This window comes from Xenopus tropicalis, chromosome 6 (genome assembly GCF_000004195.4).
Source record: "Xenopus tropicalis strain Nigerian chromosome 6, UCB_Xtro_10.0, whole genome shotgun sequence".
Lineage (NCBI taxonomy): Eukaryota > Metazoa > Chordata > Amphibia > Anura > Pipidae > Xenopus > Xenopus tropicalis.
In genome coordinates this window covers 76,872,919-76,891,786 of record NC_030682.2, presented here as the reverse complement: position 1 = coordinate 76,891,786, position 18,868 = coordinate 76,872,919, and the positions used below count along the sequence as shown (strand labels likewise).

Here is an 18,868-nt window from a genome sequence, read left to right as displayed (position 1 = left end):
CCCTGGAGCAGCGGGGCCCATACCCTCTACCTCTACACCCCCTATCCGCTCTACAGCACCAAGGTGTGCAAGCTACGGTCTGCCCACCCCACTGTTTAATTGCATACAGCTGTGTATAATTTGACTTTTCTTACTATCTATGTGTTTTTCTAGGTTTGGGGAAGAATTCTGCTTAAGTTGGGGTAAAGCAGAAAGGGTGGGTATGCCATCCACACACAAGGTGGAAGGCAGGGAATGGGTTGTTCATGTTTGTAAAGTTTTAAGGTTTACTTCAGGTAGTCCAGTAATGAGGTATACATTATTTCAAGCCCCTAGCACAAAACCCAAGCTTACAACTAAATACATAGACAATGGCTAGATCTCTCTCTATCTTATCATGGAATGTACGCGGACTCAACAACCAGATAAAGAGAAAACTAGTCTTAGACTACATTAAACGGCAAATACCAGAGGTAATTATGCTCCAGGAAACGCACCAACAGGGCAGCAAAATCCTAGCACTTAAAAGACCCTGGGTAGGTTGGGCATTCATGCCACCTTCTCCACATATACAGGAGGTGTAACCACTATAATTAAAAAAACAGCAAACTTTAAATTATTAACCCTCCAGTCAGACCCCCAAGGGCGTTTCCTCTTCATTTATTGCTATCTCAATATGGTAGAAACAGTACTGGCCAATATCTACATACCACCTCCATACATGGATAACTGTATAACGCAGCTGGCCACATTCATTGCAACTCACCCACACGCAAGGGTAATAGCAGCTGGCGATTTTAACACTGATCTGGATGAACAACTTGATAGACTACGTAAGCAAAATGTATCTGGCCAAACCAAGCCCTCTAACCTCCACACACACATGAAAAACCTAGGGTTAACTGAAATTTGATTGGTTTCTCATGTTTCTCATATCCAAGGATCTACTCCTTTATATACAATCAGCCACGTACCTCGCAAGAGGCATTTCAGACCACGCCCCTCTACAGCTACTATGGAACTCAGGCTATCCCTTACAAAGACAAAGCAAACCCTGGTCACTCAACCCAGTTTGGTTGAATATTATCAACAATGATCAAGGCCTGGCAGCCAGTATCACAGAATTTTTCCAAGTTAACCTGACAAGTAACAACATAGGCATCGCCTGGGAAGCCTTTAAGGCATACCTAAGGGGCCTACTACACTCAGAAATCACAGCCATCAAAAGAGCATCCACAAAAGAGGAAGCAGAGATAGAACAGCATAGGCCTATTTCACTGCTTACCACCGACATAAAAATCTTAGCAAAAGTCCTTGCCAATAGGCTAGCAAAATTTATACTCCAACTAGTTCATGAAGACCAGACAGGCTTCATGCCGGGTAAATCTACTGCATTAAACATAAGACGCTTATACACTAACCTAACATACCCTCACAACAATTTAGGGCAACGAACAATAGTGGCACTTGATATAGCCAAGGCGTTTGATACCGTAGAGTGGCCCTATCTCTGGCTTGTAATGGAGAAATTCGGTATTGGGCAGAAATATATCAACATGGTAAAACTACTATATATATCCCCTAACGCCTCTATTCGCATAAATAGGGAACTCACCCTACCTTTACCACTGGGAAGAGGAACTAGACAAGGATGCCCCCTATCCCCCTTACTATTTGCACTAGCCATGGAACCGTTTGCCCAACATATAAGATCTCACCCAACAATAAAAGGCCTAAAAATTGGACAAATAGAGGAACACATCCAACTATGTGCTGACGATACATTGCTATATATAGGCGATAGAGGGAATTCAATTCAAAGCACAATGGAAATTATAGGTAGATTCGGGCGTAACTCAGGTTTAATTACAAACAGCTCCAAATCTATGGCACTGCTCATAGACCCCCCAGGCACTAGCGAGGACCTGTCCGCTTTCCCTTTTAAAATTGTTCCACAACTGACCTACCTAGGGGTGAACATAACACTACCCATAACCAACTATGCATTGACTAATCTTGACCCAACGATAAATTGGCTACAACTGAAAGTTAGAACATGGTCATCCCTACCCCTGGGCCCCATGGGCAGAATACACATAATAAAGATGTTGGTATTACCTAAGCTTCTCTATATTCTGCAACAATCTCCAACCTGGATACCGAAAGCAAACTTTCTGAAGCTAAACTCTCTATTCCGCCAACTTATATGGGCCAATTCTAGATGTAGGCTTAAACTGGACACTTTAATGCGCTCTAAATCAAATGCAGGTACCTCTTTCCCAGACATGTACTTATACTATATTGCCGCACAACTATCTCATCTGATAACCTGGCTGGAACATTCTAACCACCTCACCCTAAAAAATATTTGGGCCCAAATTACGGGCCTCCCAACACACCCAATAGGATGGCTACTATGTAAACCCATCAAGCAACCTCACAACAACACAATAAGCCCAGTACTAGCAAATATCCGCCGCATATGGAAGGCTGCCACCCAAATAGTCCAAGACAAGGGTGTTGACCCTCGTACCCCCATTTGGTTTAACTCAAGATACCCAACCCTAACAGGTACTGGACATATGAAACTATGGCTTGATAGGGGTGTCGAGACAATAGATGATGTGTGGGCAGACAGTGACACGGTGCCCTTTAGAACACTCAGACAAACTTGGGATATACCAAATAACCAATGGCTGCAATACAACAGAATTAAAAAAGCTCTACAGTTGGCCCACAAAAAAGAGCCAATAGTGATATGCAAGAACCGGTTACTATCCCATATTAACAGACCCTCCACCAAAGGGCTAATTTCTATTTTATATGCACTACTTCTCCAGGAAAGTAGAGCAAAACCACTAGAAAACCTACGAACTAGGTGGGAAATGGATACTGAAATAATACTAGATGATGAATGGCAAGAAGCCCAAGAGTCACACCAAACAGTATCTATATGCTATAGGCTTCGCATGATCCAATTATATACTATACACAGAGCCTACTATACCCCAACCAGGCTCCACTCTATCTATCCAGCCATACCAGATGTTTGCACTAGGTGTAATATTAAGAAGGGTACACTGATCCATATGCTCTGGGAATGCCCCCATATCAAGCCATACTGGTCTGCCATCCTAGATGAGCTCGACACTACAATACAGAGCACCCTTCCTAGGACTCCAAAAGTTTGTCTGCTAAATGTTCTTAGTAAAGCTGTCACTAACCAATACCACCGTATACTTACCAGCGAGGCTCTCTTCCTAGCCAAAAAACTTATAACACAGCACTGGAAAAGTACAGTTCCCCCAGATATCCGTAGTTGGGAAAACCTAATAACTGAAACTTGCAAAATGGAACAACTAATATACCTTAGATACCCCTTACCTAATGCAGTCAATGACCAATAAAATATATATAAATACAGGGTTTTAACCACGAACAAGAATATATGACTAAAATGTGTGTTGATGTATAATAAAACGTTGCTACTACTTGGGTAAATGAAACCTTTATTGACAATGTCAACAGAATATGCATTCCATGTTAAACAATTTATCTCAGATGTTGTAATGCTCTATGTGCACTCAATAAAAACTACCTGAATTTAAAAAAAAAAAAAAAAGTGAGTTCAGGGATCAAGGCTCTAAGATTAAGGAAAGGTCCTCCAATGTCATTTTTTCGGAAATTTTGCCGGTGCCACGTGCAAGTTTAGGGAGACAGCGGGAGCTAAATTCGTGGCTAAAGTCTTGGTGTAGGAAGGGTTTGGGTTCCTAGAGCACTGGGATGACTTTTCTTTGGGGTACAATCTATACAGCCGTGACGGATTGCACCTCAATGGAAGGGGGTCTGCTGTGCTAGGGGAGAGAATGGTTTAGAAGCTGGAGGGGTGTTTAAACTAGACAAGGGGGGGTGAGCTAAAGTTCTATAGGAAAGCTAGTGTAGACAGAGCAGTGGGACTAGCAAAGGGTTGTGGGGAGGAGTGAGGGGGGCATATAGTTTATCAGATAAGGGGCTTCCGTTACAAGGAAAACAGTCTCATATTTGCCTTAGCTCTAACTCTCCGTTAGCTAATGTAAACATCACAGGGAGAAGTAGTCATCTCTGCTGCATGCTGGCTAATGCGCGAAGCTTGTCGGATAAATTAGGGGAGCTGCAAGCTATTGCATGTATTGAAAATTATGATTTAATTGGTATTACTGAGACCTGGTGGGATGATAAATGTGACTGGGCCGTGAATTTAAATGGTTATACACTTTTTAGGAGGGACAGAGAGATTAAAAAGGGTGGAGGGGTTTGTCTTTATGTAAAGTCAGATTTAAAGCCATGTAATAAAGACATTACCAATGAAAACGTTGAATCTCTTTGGGTAGAAATTTCAGTAGGGCTGAAGGTCACAAAGAAAATGATCATTGGTGTATGCTATAAACCACCCCCTATAGATGAGGGGGATGAGACCCAGTTATTGTTGCAAATGGAGGAGGCTTCACAACTGGGTCAAGTTGTTTTTATGGAGGACTTTAATTATCCGGACATTGACTGGAGTAATGGGGTGGCTAAGTCAGAAAAAGCTAGTAGGTTTGTAAATATGCTAAATGACAACTTTTTATTTCAGGCGGTTCAAGAACCTACTAGGAATGACTCTATTTTGGACCTGGTAATATCTAATAATACTGAACTCATCTCTAACATTTGTGTGGGTGAGCATTTGGGGAACAGTGATCACAACATGGTCGTCTTTGAGATAATGCTGCAGAGACAGCTCTATAAGGGAGTAACTAAAACGCTCGATTTAAGACGTGCAGACTTTGCCAGTATAAGGGCATCTCTGCAATGTGTCAACTGGGAAAGGCTTTTCATAGGGCTAGACACAGAAGGAAAATAGAACATCTTTAAAACATTGCTTTGCAGGTATACACAACAGTATATTACCCTTGTAAGCAAGGAGAGGCATCGCAAAGCAAAACCTTTATGGCTGAATTAAAGTGTTAGTGTTGAGGTTGGTAAGAAAAAACGTGCTTTTAAAGCATTCAAGTTAGCTGGGACAGCAGAAACTTTCATCAGGTACAAGGAAGCAAATAAAGCATGCAAAAAAGCTATCAGGCAAGCTAAAATAGAGATGGAAAGGGATATTGCAGCTAGGAGTCCAAATAAATAAATAATTTTTTAATTATGTGAATAGTAAAAAAAATGAAGCAAGAAGGGGTGGGAACCTTATTATCATGGGGGAGGGAGGGTAAGTTGGTTGGGGAAAAAGCAGAAATTTTGAACTCTTATTTTTCATCTGTCTATACATCTGAGGAGCCAGCTAATGAAGGCTTCCCTTTTAATATGCCTAGTTCTAGTAATTTAGCTACTGACGCATGGGTCACTTGGGAGGAAATTCAAAAGAGACTTGAACATGTAAAGGTAAACAAAGGTCCAGGACCGGATGGGATTCATCCCAGGGTATTAAATGAGCTGAGCGCTGTGATTGCCAAGCCTCTTCACATAATATTTCAGGATTCGTTGAGGTCTGGCCGAGAGACTGGCGAATTGCTAATGTGGTGCCGTTATTTAAAAAGGGATCCCGTTCTCAGCCTGAAAACTATAGCCCTGTTAGCCTGACATCAGTAGTAGGAAAACTTTTGGAAGGGGTAATAAGGGATATAGGGTACTTGAATACATTGCTGTTCACAATACTGTAAGTTTGTGCCAGCATGGTTTTTATGCGTAACAGATCTTGCCAGACTAATTTAGTCGCCTTTTATGAGGAGGTGAGCAGGAACCTCGATGCTGGAATAGCAGTTGATGTCATCTACTTGGACTTTGCTAAAGCGTTTGATACAGTACCTCACAGAAGGTTAATGATCAAATTGAGGAATATTGGCCTAGAACATAATATTTGTAATTGGATAGAGAACAGGCTGAAGGATAGATTACAAAGAGTGGTGGTAAATGGAACATTTTCTAATTGGACCAGTGTGGTTAGTGGAGTACCGCAGGGGTCTTTTTAACTTGTTTATTAATGACCTGGAGGTGGGCATAAACAGTACTGTTTCTATTTTTGCTGATGACACTAAATTGTGCAAAACTATAAGTTCCATGCAGGATGCTTTGCAGAGCGATTTGAAAAAATTGGAAAACTGAGCAGCAAACTGGAAAATGAGGTTCAATGCTGTTAAGTGCAAAGTTACGCACTTTGGTAGAAATAATATAAACGCAAACTATCTACTGAATGGTAGTTTGTTGGGGGTATCCTTAAATAAGAAGGATCTAGGGGTTTTTGTACAAGTTGTCTAATTCCAGGCAGTGTCATTCTGTGGCTACTAAAGCAAATAAAGTTCTGTCTTGTATAAAAAAGGGCATTGACTCAAGGGATGAGAATATAAGTTGGCCCTTCAGTCCTTCTCCCGGACGCTTCAGGCGTCTGCGGTCAGGATTCTAATAGACAACACATATGCAGTCTCTTACATCAAGAGGCAGGGGGGAACGAAGAGCAGTTGACTGCTTCAGGAAGTCCATCCTATCTTATCTTGGGCGGAGAAAAATTTGTTTCTTCTGACGGCGGAATACTTACCTGGGGTGGAAAACCAAGAAGCAGACTTTCTGAGTCGAAACTCAGTGTCGAGTCACGAGTGGAGTCTGAATCATCCGGTCTTCCAGGAATTGTCCAGGAAGTGGGGACCTTTTGCAATCAACCCTATGGCTACCCATCTCAACACTCAACAGTTGCCGAAGTTTTTCTCCAGGAATTTTTGCCCAGGGACAATGGGCACGGATGTCCTTCTCCGGGATTGGTCGTTCAGCCTAGCTTATGCCTTTCCCCCCTTTCCCCTCATCTCCAGAACACTTCCGAAAGTCATTCAAGAGAGGGCGAAGTTAGTCCTGGTGGCTCCGGACTGGCCTCGCAGACCCTGGTATCCGCTGCTTCTGAAGCTCACAGTGGCTCCTCCATGGCCCCTTCCCGTGAGAAGAGATCTGCTGAATCAGGGTCCTTACAGGGACTCTTACATCCAAACCCATCTGCTCTTTCCCTTCTGGCCTGGAGGCTGAGCGCAAAAGACTTTCAGGGCTAGGTCTCTACAAAAATGTTGTTGATACGCTGTTAAAAGCTAGGAAGCCTTCCACCTCTGTGGCTTACTACAGGATTTGGGAGAGGTTCCTTCTCTGGAATATGCAGAGTGACTTTCCCAAGTCTTAAGTTTTCTACAGGAGGGTCTAGACAAAGGATTGCAGTACAGAACCCTCAAGGTTCATATCTCAGCGCTGTCAGCCTTGTCTGGAAGATCCTGGGCTGAAGACTCCATGGTCAAGAGATTCTTCTCAGCAGTTCTCAAGGTCCGCCCTCCAGAGGTCAAGTCTCCTCCTCTGTGGAGTCTCCCTTTAGTTTTAAGAGCTCTGTCTCTATCGCCCTTTGAGCCTCTCAAAACCACTTCCACCTGGCGTCTCACTCTAAAGACTCTATTCCTGGTGGCTGTAGCATCGGCATGTAGAGTGGGGAAGTTACAAGCCCTTTCATGCAGTCCGAGGCATATCTCTCTTCTCCATGACAGAGTTATACTCAAGCCAGTCAAGTCCTGCCTATGGTGGTCTAAACTTTCCATTTAAAAAGGGAGATATCCTTACCCGATTATTCTGCGGATGTGCAGAATTTGGAGGAATTACAGAAGATTGACGCAGTTTGTTGCCTAAAACATTATGTGGAGGTCTCTAATTCTTTCAGAAGGTCGGACAAGTTGTTCGTCATCCCTGCAGGGTGTCAGAAAGGTCTGGGGGCTGCCACTTCCACCATTAGCAGATGGATTACAATTTGCATTGAGAAGGCTTATCAAGCCCAAGGCAAGCTAGCTCCAGAGGGTCTGATGGCGCACTCGACCAGGGCTGTGTCAACTTCTTGGGCAGCATGGGCAGAGGTACCTTTGGTGCAGATCTGTGAGGTGGCTTTGTGGTCTTCAGACAGGACCTTCATCAGGGATAACCAGTTAGACCTGTCCGAGTCCAGTAGTCATGCCTTTGCTTCAGGCTTTCATCTGACTTTTTCCTCATTAAATTAATTTTGCAGTTCTTCAAGTCTCTGTTTTTGTTCCCACCTCTTTGGGTTCAGTATGGCTTGGTAGATCCAATTTTAATGCTGATATGGAGTGACCAGGAAAAGGGAGAATTGTTTTAATTCTTACCGTAATTCTCCTTTCCTGGTCACTCTCCATATCAGCATTTCCCACCCTTGTAGTCTGGTACTTGATATTAGACGAGGTATGTGGGTACCTATGGGTGTACTTAAAGGTATTGAGAGGGAGGGACAGTCTGGGCTGTAGGCGGGGGTGGGAGGGGCCTCCCAATTTTAATGCTGATATGGAGAGTGACCAGGAAAGGAGAATTATGGTAAGTATGAAAACAATTCTCCCTTTTCTGAAAGCTCAGATTCAGGCACAATTACACTGAGATAGCTACCTTCACACCAGTATTACAACTAAAAAAAAATACATTTTTTGCTACAAGAATAACATTTTAAATGGTAGAGTGAATTATTTTCTATGTAAACAGTGTAATTTAGAAATAAAAAGTACACCATAAAAATCTTGACAGAATCCCTTTAAAATTACAAGTATCCTTCCAGTCCTGGCTAACTTTTCCTTCTGTGCATTGCAGTTCTCCTCCAAGACACCACGTATGTTATGTTTATAAGGCTTGTAACTCTTACAAACCCATTTACTGTGAATAATTGCAAATGTTTTTGATTATTTTTTCATCAGACTGCTGGATACAGTTATCTGCCTATAGTCTTACAAAATCTGTTTCTCTGCAGAAACACAATTCAAATCTGAAAACTTTAAAGCCAGTGAAGCTTGATGTTGAGGTAAGTAATGCCTGATAATTTGACAGTCTTTTGATTTTTGTTTTTCTTAAGTTTTAAACTAAATTAAATAGCTTTGTTTGTGAGCCATGCATTACAGAGGTAGAGCATTACAAAGAGGTGTTTACCCCCTTTAAAGTAAATATTAGCCATAAATAACTTGTAAATATATATTTGTAAATGGTAAGCAGTGATGTGATCCATTATAATCAGTGCTTAGGCATGGAAATTGTGTCACATTCAAACTTGTGTATTAGAAATAATATATCCATTTTAAAGTATAAGGGTCTCCTCAGTGTAAACATGACCTCTGATATCAGACAATAGTAATGGGGCAAATCTGTCCTATTTTTCCAAAAAAAATAACAAAATTGAAGTCGATGGGCTTTTTTTTTTTTTTTTCTTCAGCACACTTTACATTGAAGTCTATGGATGTTTTTTCACAGCGAACCCTGACAAAAAAAATGTACTCATAACTAGACATTAGTTATTACCAGCAGACCTTAAAACTATTTAAACTTCTGTTGCAGTGGTTTTCAAATTTTTTCTTGGTACAAGATCCCCCTAAAATCCTAACAAAAGGCTGTTAATCCCAAATCTCTTACTGATATTTTAGCTCAACTGTCAGGAGTATCGGGGGGTTGGTTATCAAGGTGTCATGAGTTTTTTTTAATAATGTTAACCAGACTGGGCATCAGGTTAGATTCTCCTCCTAGACCAGGGGTGGGCAAACTACGGCCCGCGGGCCACATCCGGCCCGTTAGCCCTTTCAATCCGGCCCGCCGTCTCCGGCCCCCTTAAAAAAATGACGGGCCCTGATTGGATGCGCCCTGTGCGTGCGCACAACGTCAGCAGGCACGGGGCGCAACCATATAAAAGAATGCACTGGGGAGCCGGGGAACAGAAGGACGGGACTGAGAAAGCAGCGGGTCGCTGGAGGAGGGAGCCGCAGGTCATGGCGGATGCTGGGGGGAGCTGGTGGGAGGATTTTAGGAGAAGCTGGAAGATGCTGGGGAGTGGAACTGCAGGATGCTGGGGTGGGGAACTGCAGGATGCTGGGGTGGGGAACTGCAGGATACTTGGGTGGGGAACTTCAAGATGCTGGGTAGTGGAGCTGCAGGATGCTGGGGTAGAGCTGAGAGGCCCCATAATTTCTGATGGCAGCCCCGGGCGTAACGCTGTCCTGGCCCAGTCCGGCCCGTCTGTTAGTCAATGTGGCCCCTGAGCCAAAAAGTTTGCCCACCCCTGTCCTAGACACTGCTCTAGGCTACCCTAGGGGGACAAAGCAGACTATTTGGGAGCCATTGTGCTATTATTATGGCTAGGGTATGTATGGTTAAAAGCTTTTGGTGTTTTACCATAAAATATTTTGAAGCCACAGAATGCAGCCAAAACACTTTCACTTTTATATTTGTGTTTTTTCCACATTTCAGCCATTATTACTAGCCTTAGTAAATATTTTCTAAATTATTCTTACTTCAAACCATATTAATTATTCAGAAATACGTTTGCTACAATTTTAATAGATTCAATCAAACTGCTTATTTAGATTTCCAACTTTATCTTGTATAATATAAATTGTAGTTTAACTTGTTGAACAGTACTTTACTTTATTAGAGCATATTGCTCTAATATATGTTCCTAAGATGATTTTCCTTTTATTACTAGAATTTATTATCAGTATCACTGCTGTCTGTTCATTTTCTATACATTTCATCCTGTCTGTTTATGTTTGGTTTACATCACATTTTATTTTAGGATTTAAGAAAAAAAGACTTTTATAGAAGCTAAAAAAGCAGGGCCAGCAATTAAAACACTGACAACACTGCAATTTGGTTCTTTAGTAATCATTTGCCATTCATATTGCCCAGCAGGAAGTTACTGAGTAAAAAAAAAAAAATAGAAAAGCTTTCTGGCAGAGCCTGTACGATACTGTGTAACACACATTAACTAAATGGTGCTCCACTGCACTCACTTGGATCCAAGCGAACTGTGAAAACATATTAAGTAAACACAGCAGTGTTTTATGTCTGATAACAAAACAGTTCCCTGTTTTCTGTAATATGTTTTAGAGGTCATTTAAGCTGACACCAGACAGAGGTGATAGAGTACTAAAGGTTGCAAAATTGCACCTTAAGTGCTAATTCAAGAAGCACATATATCCAGGGTCATTATGCATAAAAATCTGACGTAAGGTAATACAACTCTGGTGGGCGCAAGCATGTCCTATCATACGAAAGCTGGTAAGTCCTTTTCAGCCTGCACCACTGGTGCTCTCTAACTTGTGCGTCTGTGCAAGTTCGGAGAAGACTACATGCCAACTACCATTCACTTCTCATGAATACAGCATTGTCATAGAGGCTGCTCTGTATTCACGCAGAAAGTTTAGAGCCCTGGTCTCCATTTTGGAGAACAAGTACCTGTACCTATGGGTGCTTACCCAAAGTACGGAAAGCATGGTTGCTTGTATTTTTTTTTTTTTTTTTTTTTTTGCACACTTCCCTGTAAGTGATAAATGACCCATTATGTTATTTTACAGAAAATCCAAGCCCCCCAAAAGGGCATACTTCATTTTGTTCAAGCTAGTTCTTGTGAGTTTGGGTAAGCACATGTCTGTTCTGAATGTGTAACTGCTGGTACATTGTTGAATAATTCTACAGTAGCACTACCATGATACATAATTTTGACTCATAATAAAGGATAATTATGTCAAAATATTCTTACATACAGGAACAGGGAAAAATTGCCAAGTTGGGACTAGAAGTGCGCTTGCTTAGTTCAGATGTGGACTCTGAAGCAGAAAAATGGGAAGACCAAGAGAATGAAGTGGTCAGAAATGGACAAAGTATGTCCAGCATGGCCTACACTATGTACTTATTTACCAGGTGGGCTTTTATTTCTGGATTATTTTGATTTTTAGGAACTTTTACCAATGTAATCTTTAAGTTTCTCTGTTATCAGGCTTTAATTAAAAATGCAAAGAAGTGCTTAATGGTACAGCTTTCTGAGGAGCAGTCTCCACTACCAGCACTTTTCTCACCAGCCTTCTGAATGAATCGGTGTTGTTCAATAGGTGTACAATAAAACTGACAGTGAGGTAGTCAAGATAGTAAAGTAGTGCTTTGTACTGATCAGTACTTTTTAACATTAATAACAGCAAATCTTGCTAAAATGCTTATATGTACAGTATATAAATCTATAGATGGAAAATAAATGATTAGGCTAATGGTACAGCATTCTTTGCTGTTGGATTTCACCTCATGGAAGACTCAGAGAGTCAAACATTAAAAAAGTGCAAACCCTTAAATACATCTGAGGAGCCTCGTAACCCTCCCTCACAACTGCCAGAGTGGCTACATGCTTTTCAAGCAACCATCCTTTGCATAACAGCTTCTGTACATAAGATCTCTTATGCATTGGAAGTGCATAAAAATAAAGTACATGTGAAATTATGGTGTAATATTTCTTAAATTAATACTTTGAAAAATGTGACCATAAATGAGATTAAATGATAAATTTTGTCCACCAGTGCAAAATGGTGAGCTGATGCACTCACCAGATGTAAAATATAGCAAGTCAAAGTAAATCTGCAGATTCTTGATGGTACTGGTAAAGCGGGATTCTCATGGACAGGTTTTATTTTTAATAAATAGTATTACACTATGTTTGTTTTCTCTCATTTTATCATAATTTGAGGATCCCGCTTTATTACTACGATCAAATCTGCAGATTTTCTTTGCCTTGCTGTATTTTACATCTGGTGAGTGCATCGGCTCACCATTTTGCACTGGAGGACAAAATGTATCATTTAATCTCATTTATGGTCACATTTTTCAAGCTTGCACTTGTGGGTGTTTTATTAATTTAAGAAATATTACACCATATTTTCACATGTTCTTTATTTTTATGCGCTTCCAATGCACATTGTTTGGAGATCTTTGAATACCCAGTCAAAGGGGAGTTGTTGGGAGGAGGCTGCACACAATAAACACAGATTATACACACTTTACGAAGACCACGAGAAGCGCTGAGTATTTTTCTTCTGTTCTGTACATAAGATAACTGCCATGCTGATAGCCCAATGCGCACAAGACATGGCTCCTGGGCCACCCACAATTTGTGCTCCTAATTCTTCAGCTCCACCACCAGATGTGCTTCACAAAGCTATATTTGAAGGGGCTTTGCAGGAGGAAGACAGTGACTGGAAGGACGTGACTTCCGAATCCCTACCAGCGGCAGAACAACCACCTAAATCTCAATTAGAAGTGGTGAATGCGCTACTGTTATATATGTTTCAATCTCTTGGTACATCAAGGACAAACTTTTTGCCTCCACACAAAAGAAGAAACATGACACTGTAACTGAAACCATTCACAAAGAATGGAATGCCCTGTACAATAGGCTTTCCAGGGGCAATTGTATAGATAAGCTTTATCCCAAACACCCAACACACCGCAACAAATTGAAAATCATCCCTAAGGTTAGCTAAACATACCACCATTCCCCTCGAAGATGGTACTTTATTTAAAGACCCAATGGACAGGACAGCAGAAACCTTACTGAAGATTATTTTTTCCAGTTCCAGTACAATTTTTTAGCCCATCATTGCATCAGCCTGTGCCATCTGCATTCAAAATGGAGTCCATTTCTTATGCAAATCCTCCATGAATGTCCTACAGTTACTAGCAAAATCATCAGCCTTGTCTGTCGCTGCTAGATGAGCATTATGGATAAAAACTTGGAGTGCAGGTTGTCACCTTGGGATATCATCCCTGCACCAGCACAAAATAAGGGAAAAGGGTTTTAGTCAAACCTGTTCCTAGTTCCCATGAAAGATGGAATAGTACAGAAGGTACTATTTCGAACATAGAGCATGAAGACTTCTTTGCGTCAGTGCTTATACACAGACAGCATCAAGAATTCCTACACTTTGCTATATCTGGAGGCCATTACCAGTTTCAAGACCATCCTCTCATCTCGTGGGTCGCTCGTCAACCATGCAAAAAGCACTAAACCCGCCTGGAGTCCAATGTAACTCCAGAACTCACCAAGTCTTCATCACCCCAGAAAAGCTAAACAACCTAAATTAGCAGTACAACATGCTACTATGCAAAAACGGATCACCACTAGGTTCTGTATGCGACTACTTGGACTCATGACTTTCTCAATCAAGGTGATTGCTTATGCACAATTTCACATGCGCTGCCTTCAGCTGAACGTTATCTGTTACTAAAACAAGCTTCACCACAACCTTGATGTTCACATTACACTCACCCACAAAACATTCCTTCCAGTGGTGGCTCCAAGACGCCAACCTCAAAGGGCAGAGTGTGTTCAGTATCATACTGGGCGATAGTCACAACAAATGCCAGCCTCTGAGGCAGGGGTGTCTACGAACATCGCAAAATCCAGGCCAAAATGGTCTTACCAGGAGACAATGCTCCATATCAACATCCTAAAGATCAAAGTGATTTACCACTCCCTATCCCACTGGACCCATCTACTACAAAATCGAACGATAAAGATACAATTGGACAGGGCCACAGCGGTGGCTTACATAAATCATCAAGGTGGCACTCACAGCAAGTAAGCATTGCTTGAGGCATTCTCAGTTGACGCTATAACAACTCTTTGGATCTTCAGCATTGTGTACATTTTTCCACCGATTCCTGTGATCCACCCAATCCTAAGATGGTTGTGCCACAGTAATCATGATTAACCCATATTGCCTCAAGAGAGCTGGTTCTTTGACTTATTGAGCCTCTTCATGACCCACCTGTGGCACCTACCACAAAGGGAAGACTTACTGCAGGGTCATTGCCGACTCCCCAATCGCAAAAGGCTTTCTCTCACAGCGTGGCTATTAAAGGCCTCTTACAGGCCAGGAAGGCCACAACATCCTCTGCCTATTACTGCATCTGGCGCACATTGGCCAATTGGTGCAAAGGCAAATTTTTGGTTCACTCCACTTGTCACGTTCCAACTGTGTCACTTGTCACGTTCCAACTAACTTCCTTAAAGGGGACCTGTCACCCTAAGAAATAACTCCAAATCTTTTTCTATATTGTTAGTAGAGCAAAATAAACTTCACTTATACTATATAAATAATATAAATCTTGTTTCCTTCAGTCTTGGAATTACACAATCACAGCAAGCACGCAGGCAGGCACCATTTTGTGGACACTGTTATTAAGGCAAGCTTTGTATCATGCCAAAATCTTGTGTATGTGCCAGAATGGGGTACCAGATGCCCATACCCATGCACTGGCTACACAATTAGATCATGAGGAGGGAGGGGAAAAGTGATATGCGCAGTGATATCTAGGTAGTGCTGAACGGAAAGCTAAAGTTATTGTTTGTCCCGCCTCTATGCCTAAGGCATAGAGGCAGGGCAAGCAATATATGATTGACAGCTGGGATTTTTAAATGCCTTTATAATGGGTATGGGTGTGAAAAGGACTTTTATTATAAAGCTTTTTATGTCTGGGTGACAGGTCCCCTTTAAGGATGGCCTGGACAAGGCCCTGGGGGTGAACTTGTTCAAAGTTACACCTCTCTGCATTATCACTTTTTTTTCAAACATCTCTGGCACTTCACCATGATATTAAAATATTTTTACAAGCCACCACCCACATCAACCCCCCTGTATCCTCACCTTTCTCTGCCATGCGACTTGAATTTGGTTCTGAGAGTACTTGAACACAAGCCTTTTGAATCCATGCCCATGCCTACAACTACTGGCGTGGAAGGTCACCTTCTTGGTAATCTCCTCCTCCAGAGAATGAATCATTAACAACCACCCTCTGTACTCGATCCTGTAGCCAGTTTCCTATCCATCTGCAAATGACTTCACTAAGACCAATAGAAAGCAGTCATTTGTAGGGAATGGTGTCAAATGCTTTGGCAAAATCCAAATAGATCACATCAACTGCACCCCCACTGTCCAGCTTACTAACTTCCTAACCTCATCACAAAAAGCAATTAAATTGATCTGACGTGACCTATTATTGATAAAGCCATGCTGATTACTGCTCATAATGTCATTCTCCAGAACATAATTTTGTATGTGATTCCTTAACAAACCTTCAAATAACTTGTCCACCACGGATGTCAAACTTACAGGCCTATAATTGCCAGGCTGAGATCTTAATCCATTTTTAAATATAGGAATGACATTAGCCTTCTTCCAATCCATAGGTACCATATCAGATGAAAGCGAGTCTGAGAATATCAGAAACAGAGGCCACTGTAAAACAGAACTAAGCTCACTCAGTACCCGAGGGTGTATTCCATCTGGCCCTGGTGCCTTGTTCAATCTTGTTTAATCTTGAGTAAACCTTTAAGCACCATATCCTGAGTCAACCACTGACTAGTTTGAGCTGAGCCAACTGTGCAGCTGTTGGGTGGATTTTGGCACTCTGGCTCCTCTATAGTATACACTGAAGGAAAGAACTGGTTTAACACATTTGCCTTTTCTGTTTCCATTGTAACCATATAAATCAATGGGGCCACACTCTCTACTTGCACCATTTAACTATTAATATGCTTTAAAAAAAATTGGGGTTAGTTTTGGCCTCTGCCGCAATGTGCTCCTCATTTTCTACCTATGGGACCTGTTTATGATATTGTGTGAATTAACGCCAGAAGAACAGTGTAAAAAGCTGTGCAAAATAATGGTGAATTTATCAAGGTATTTGACAATTATTTTACACCACTTCAGCCTTTGGCGTAATACATTAAAGTAAATGGGAAAAGTTCAAGCACAAAATAAGTTCCAGCAGAAAAAACAGATTTTTACACACACACACAATCGCTGAAAATCATTGCACAATTTAAGTACCCTTGTTTTTTTTTTACAAAGTGATGGCTGGTAATGTGTGGTGTATTTTTTCACCATTTATTACACAGCTTGATAAATAGGCTCCTATGTGAATCCTATGTGTATATTTCAATTTAGGCCCCTATGTGTATCCTAGGGTGTATATCTCCTTAGGGAGATTTAGCTTTCTCAATAGCAAAACAGCTACCATATACATAAGTAGCCATATATTTATGACAAAAGCCATTAGTACATTTGCTGCCCAAAATTTTTCAACCCCCACCTTTGGGTAAAACCTTATTAACCCTTGGCAATTAATCACTTATCAACATCTCACTCTAATACCATGATTTGGCCAAGCTGAGTGGTACCATGTGATCATTTCTGATAATTAAAATTTAATAAAAACAAAAAAAGAAATAAGATTATTATCAACAAAGCAAAAATTCTATAGGAAAGCAAATAAAGCTGATACTATGATGACACAACAGTTATTAAATAAGTTTAATTGATCCATCCCCCTTTAATCAAATCAGATTGAAGGATGGATCCCTGACAGCAAACTCTGCACACATTGTCCAAGAATTTGCATCTTACTACCAAATATTATATCAGAAACGCAAAGACCCTAGATTACACTCTCTAGAACAATTTCTGAGACAATCAAATCTACCCTCTCTAACACCCCAACAAATAAAAATTATGTCAAACCCGATCTATTTAGAAGAAACTAAGAAAGCTATAAAACAATTAAAAATAAATAAATCCCCAGGCCCAGATTAACGTATCCAATCCGAATTTATTCCATTCGGGATTCGAACTCGAGTTTTCATGAATGTGCCCCTATGAGTCAGCTTCCTGCTGATTGGCTCAGATCCACATTCCTAAGGGGGGGAGTGAGTTCTTACATTCTTGAGGGAGTAGGTGAGAGCAGAGAGCAGAAAGCTGCGTGTCTGTGGCACAGGAACTACAGACACAGAAATCTTTTTTCAGAGATGTCAGTGCAGCGTTTCTGTGAGTCCTTATGGCTGTATTTACATAGACCTTTCTGATAAAGCTTACTTAGTTTTTACCTTTCTTTCTCCTTTAATGACATAATGCAGGGTACAGGACACTTCAGCAGAAACGATTTACAAGTACAATTTGTGGTAATACCAAAACCAGATAAAGACCATACTAACTGTAAAAATTCTCACCCTATATCGATCCTAAACCTAGACATTAAGCTCTTAGCAAAGCCCCATACATACAGCAAAAACAAAGGATGTTCCCTCCATGCTTCTATCCCTTGACTTAAAAAAAGCTTTCAAAACAGTTTTAATGGGCTTATAAACAAAATGTTTTAGTTGCTTATGGTTTCCCTATTTCTTTTCTGCAATTTATTAAAGGACAAGGAAAGTCAAAATCTATTAAGCACACTATTAAATAGTACTACTATTGCTGTGTAAAAACGCTATATTTCTGGCTTGCCTAGAGAAAGATTTACAGAGATACACTTACTAGAACCTACATACTTGTTTCAGTGAACGGCGCCGCCATCTTGCCCAGCATGTCAGTATGGGCTATTCCTGAAAAGCACAAGCCAGCCCCCCCCCATGCCAGTGAGTGCATTTAAATGAAAGGCAACAAGCATAGACTTTCTGGCTAGATTACATTAGCTGTATCCTTCATATTTCAGAAGAAAAGCCGAAAATAGATATACCTGGTCAGATTTGTTCAGGCAGTTTCACCATAGTGCCAAGCATCTGGCTATGTAGCCACATCTGAGCTTGACTTTGAGAGACCACTCTGGAAGCCTAACGGATCATTGATGATCTGTCGTTCCAACACACCATGTCACCACCGCCGCCGCCAAACACCCCCCCGCTACTCGCTCCCCCACATATCAGCGCCACCGCCAAAACCCCCCCCACTACTCGCTCCCCCACCGTGTCACCACTACTCGCTCCCCCACCGTGTCACCCCCCCCCCCGCTACTCACTCCACCAGAGTTTAGCCTGCCGGGTCTGCATGTCACCTCTCTCTCCTGTAGCTGCGCTCCTGTTTGTGTGCATGCGCTGCCTACAGTCCCAAGTCGCCAAGTCTGGGCAGGAGCGATGCATTATGGGAATCTTCACTACCCAGCTCAGCGTTTTTTTCTCCGTGTTTGGCTGCAGATCTTCTGAACAGGTGAAATATGGGGAGACTTAAGGGCACTATTGAGACAACTGAAGGTATGCCTGCAGCTTGAGATTAAC

The 18,868-nt window shown here is 41.5% G+C and overlaps 1 protein-coding gene across 2 annotated transcripts in view; it reads left to right on the top strand.

Moving 5' to 3' along the window:
• Nucleotides 1-18,868, top strand: part of ctnnal1 (catenin alpha-like 1) — a 209,648-nt gene that overhangs the window by 165,093 nt on the left and 25,687 nt on the right. For both annotated transcript variants that reach the window (XM_012964197.3, NM_001102965.1), the window contains 2 exon segments: nt 8,765-8,815; nt 11,543-11,697. In XM_012964197.3, coding sequence (XP_012819651.2) covers nt 8,765-8,815; nt 11,543-11,697 — 206 coding nt within the window.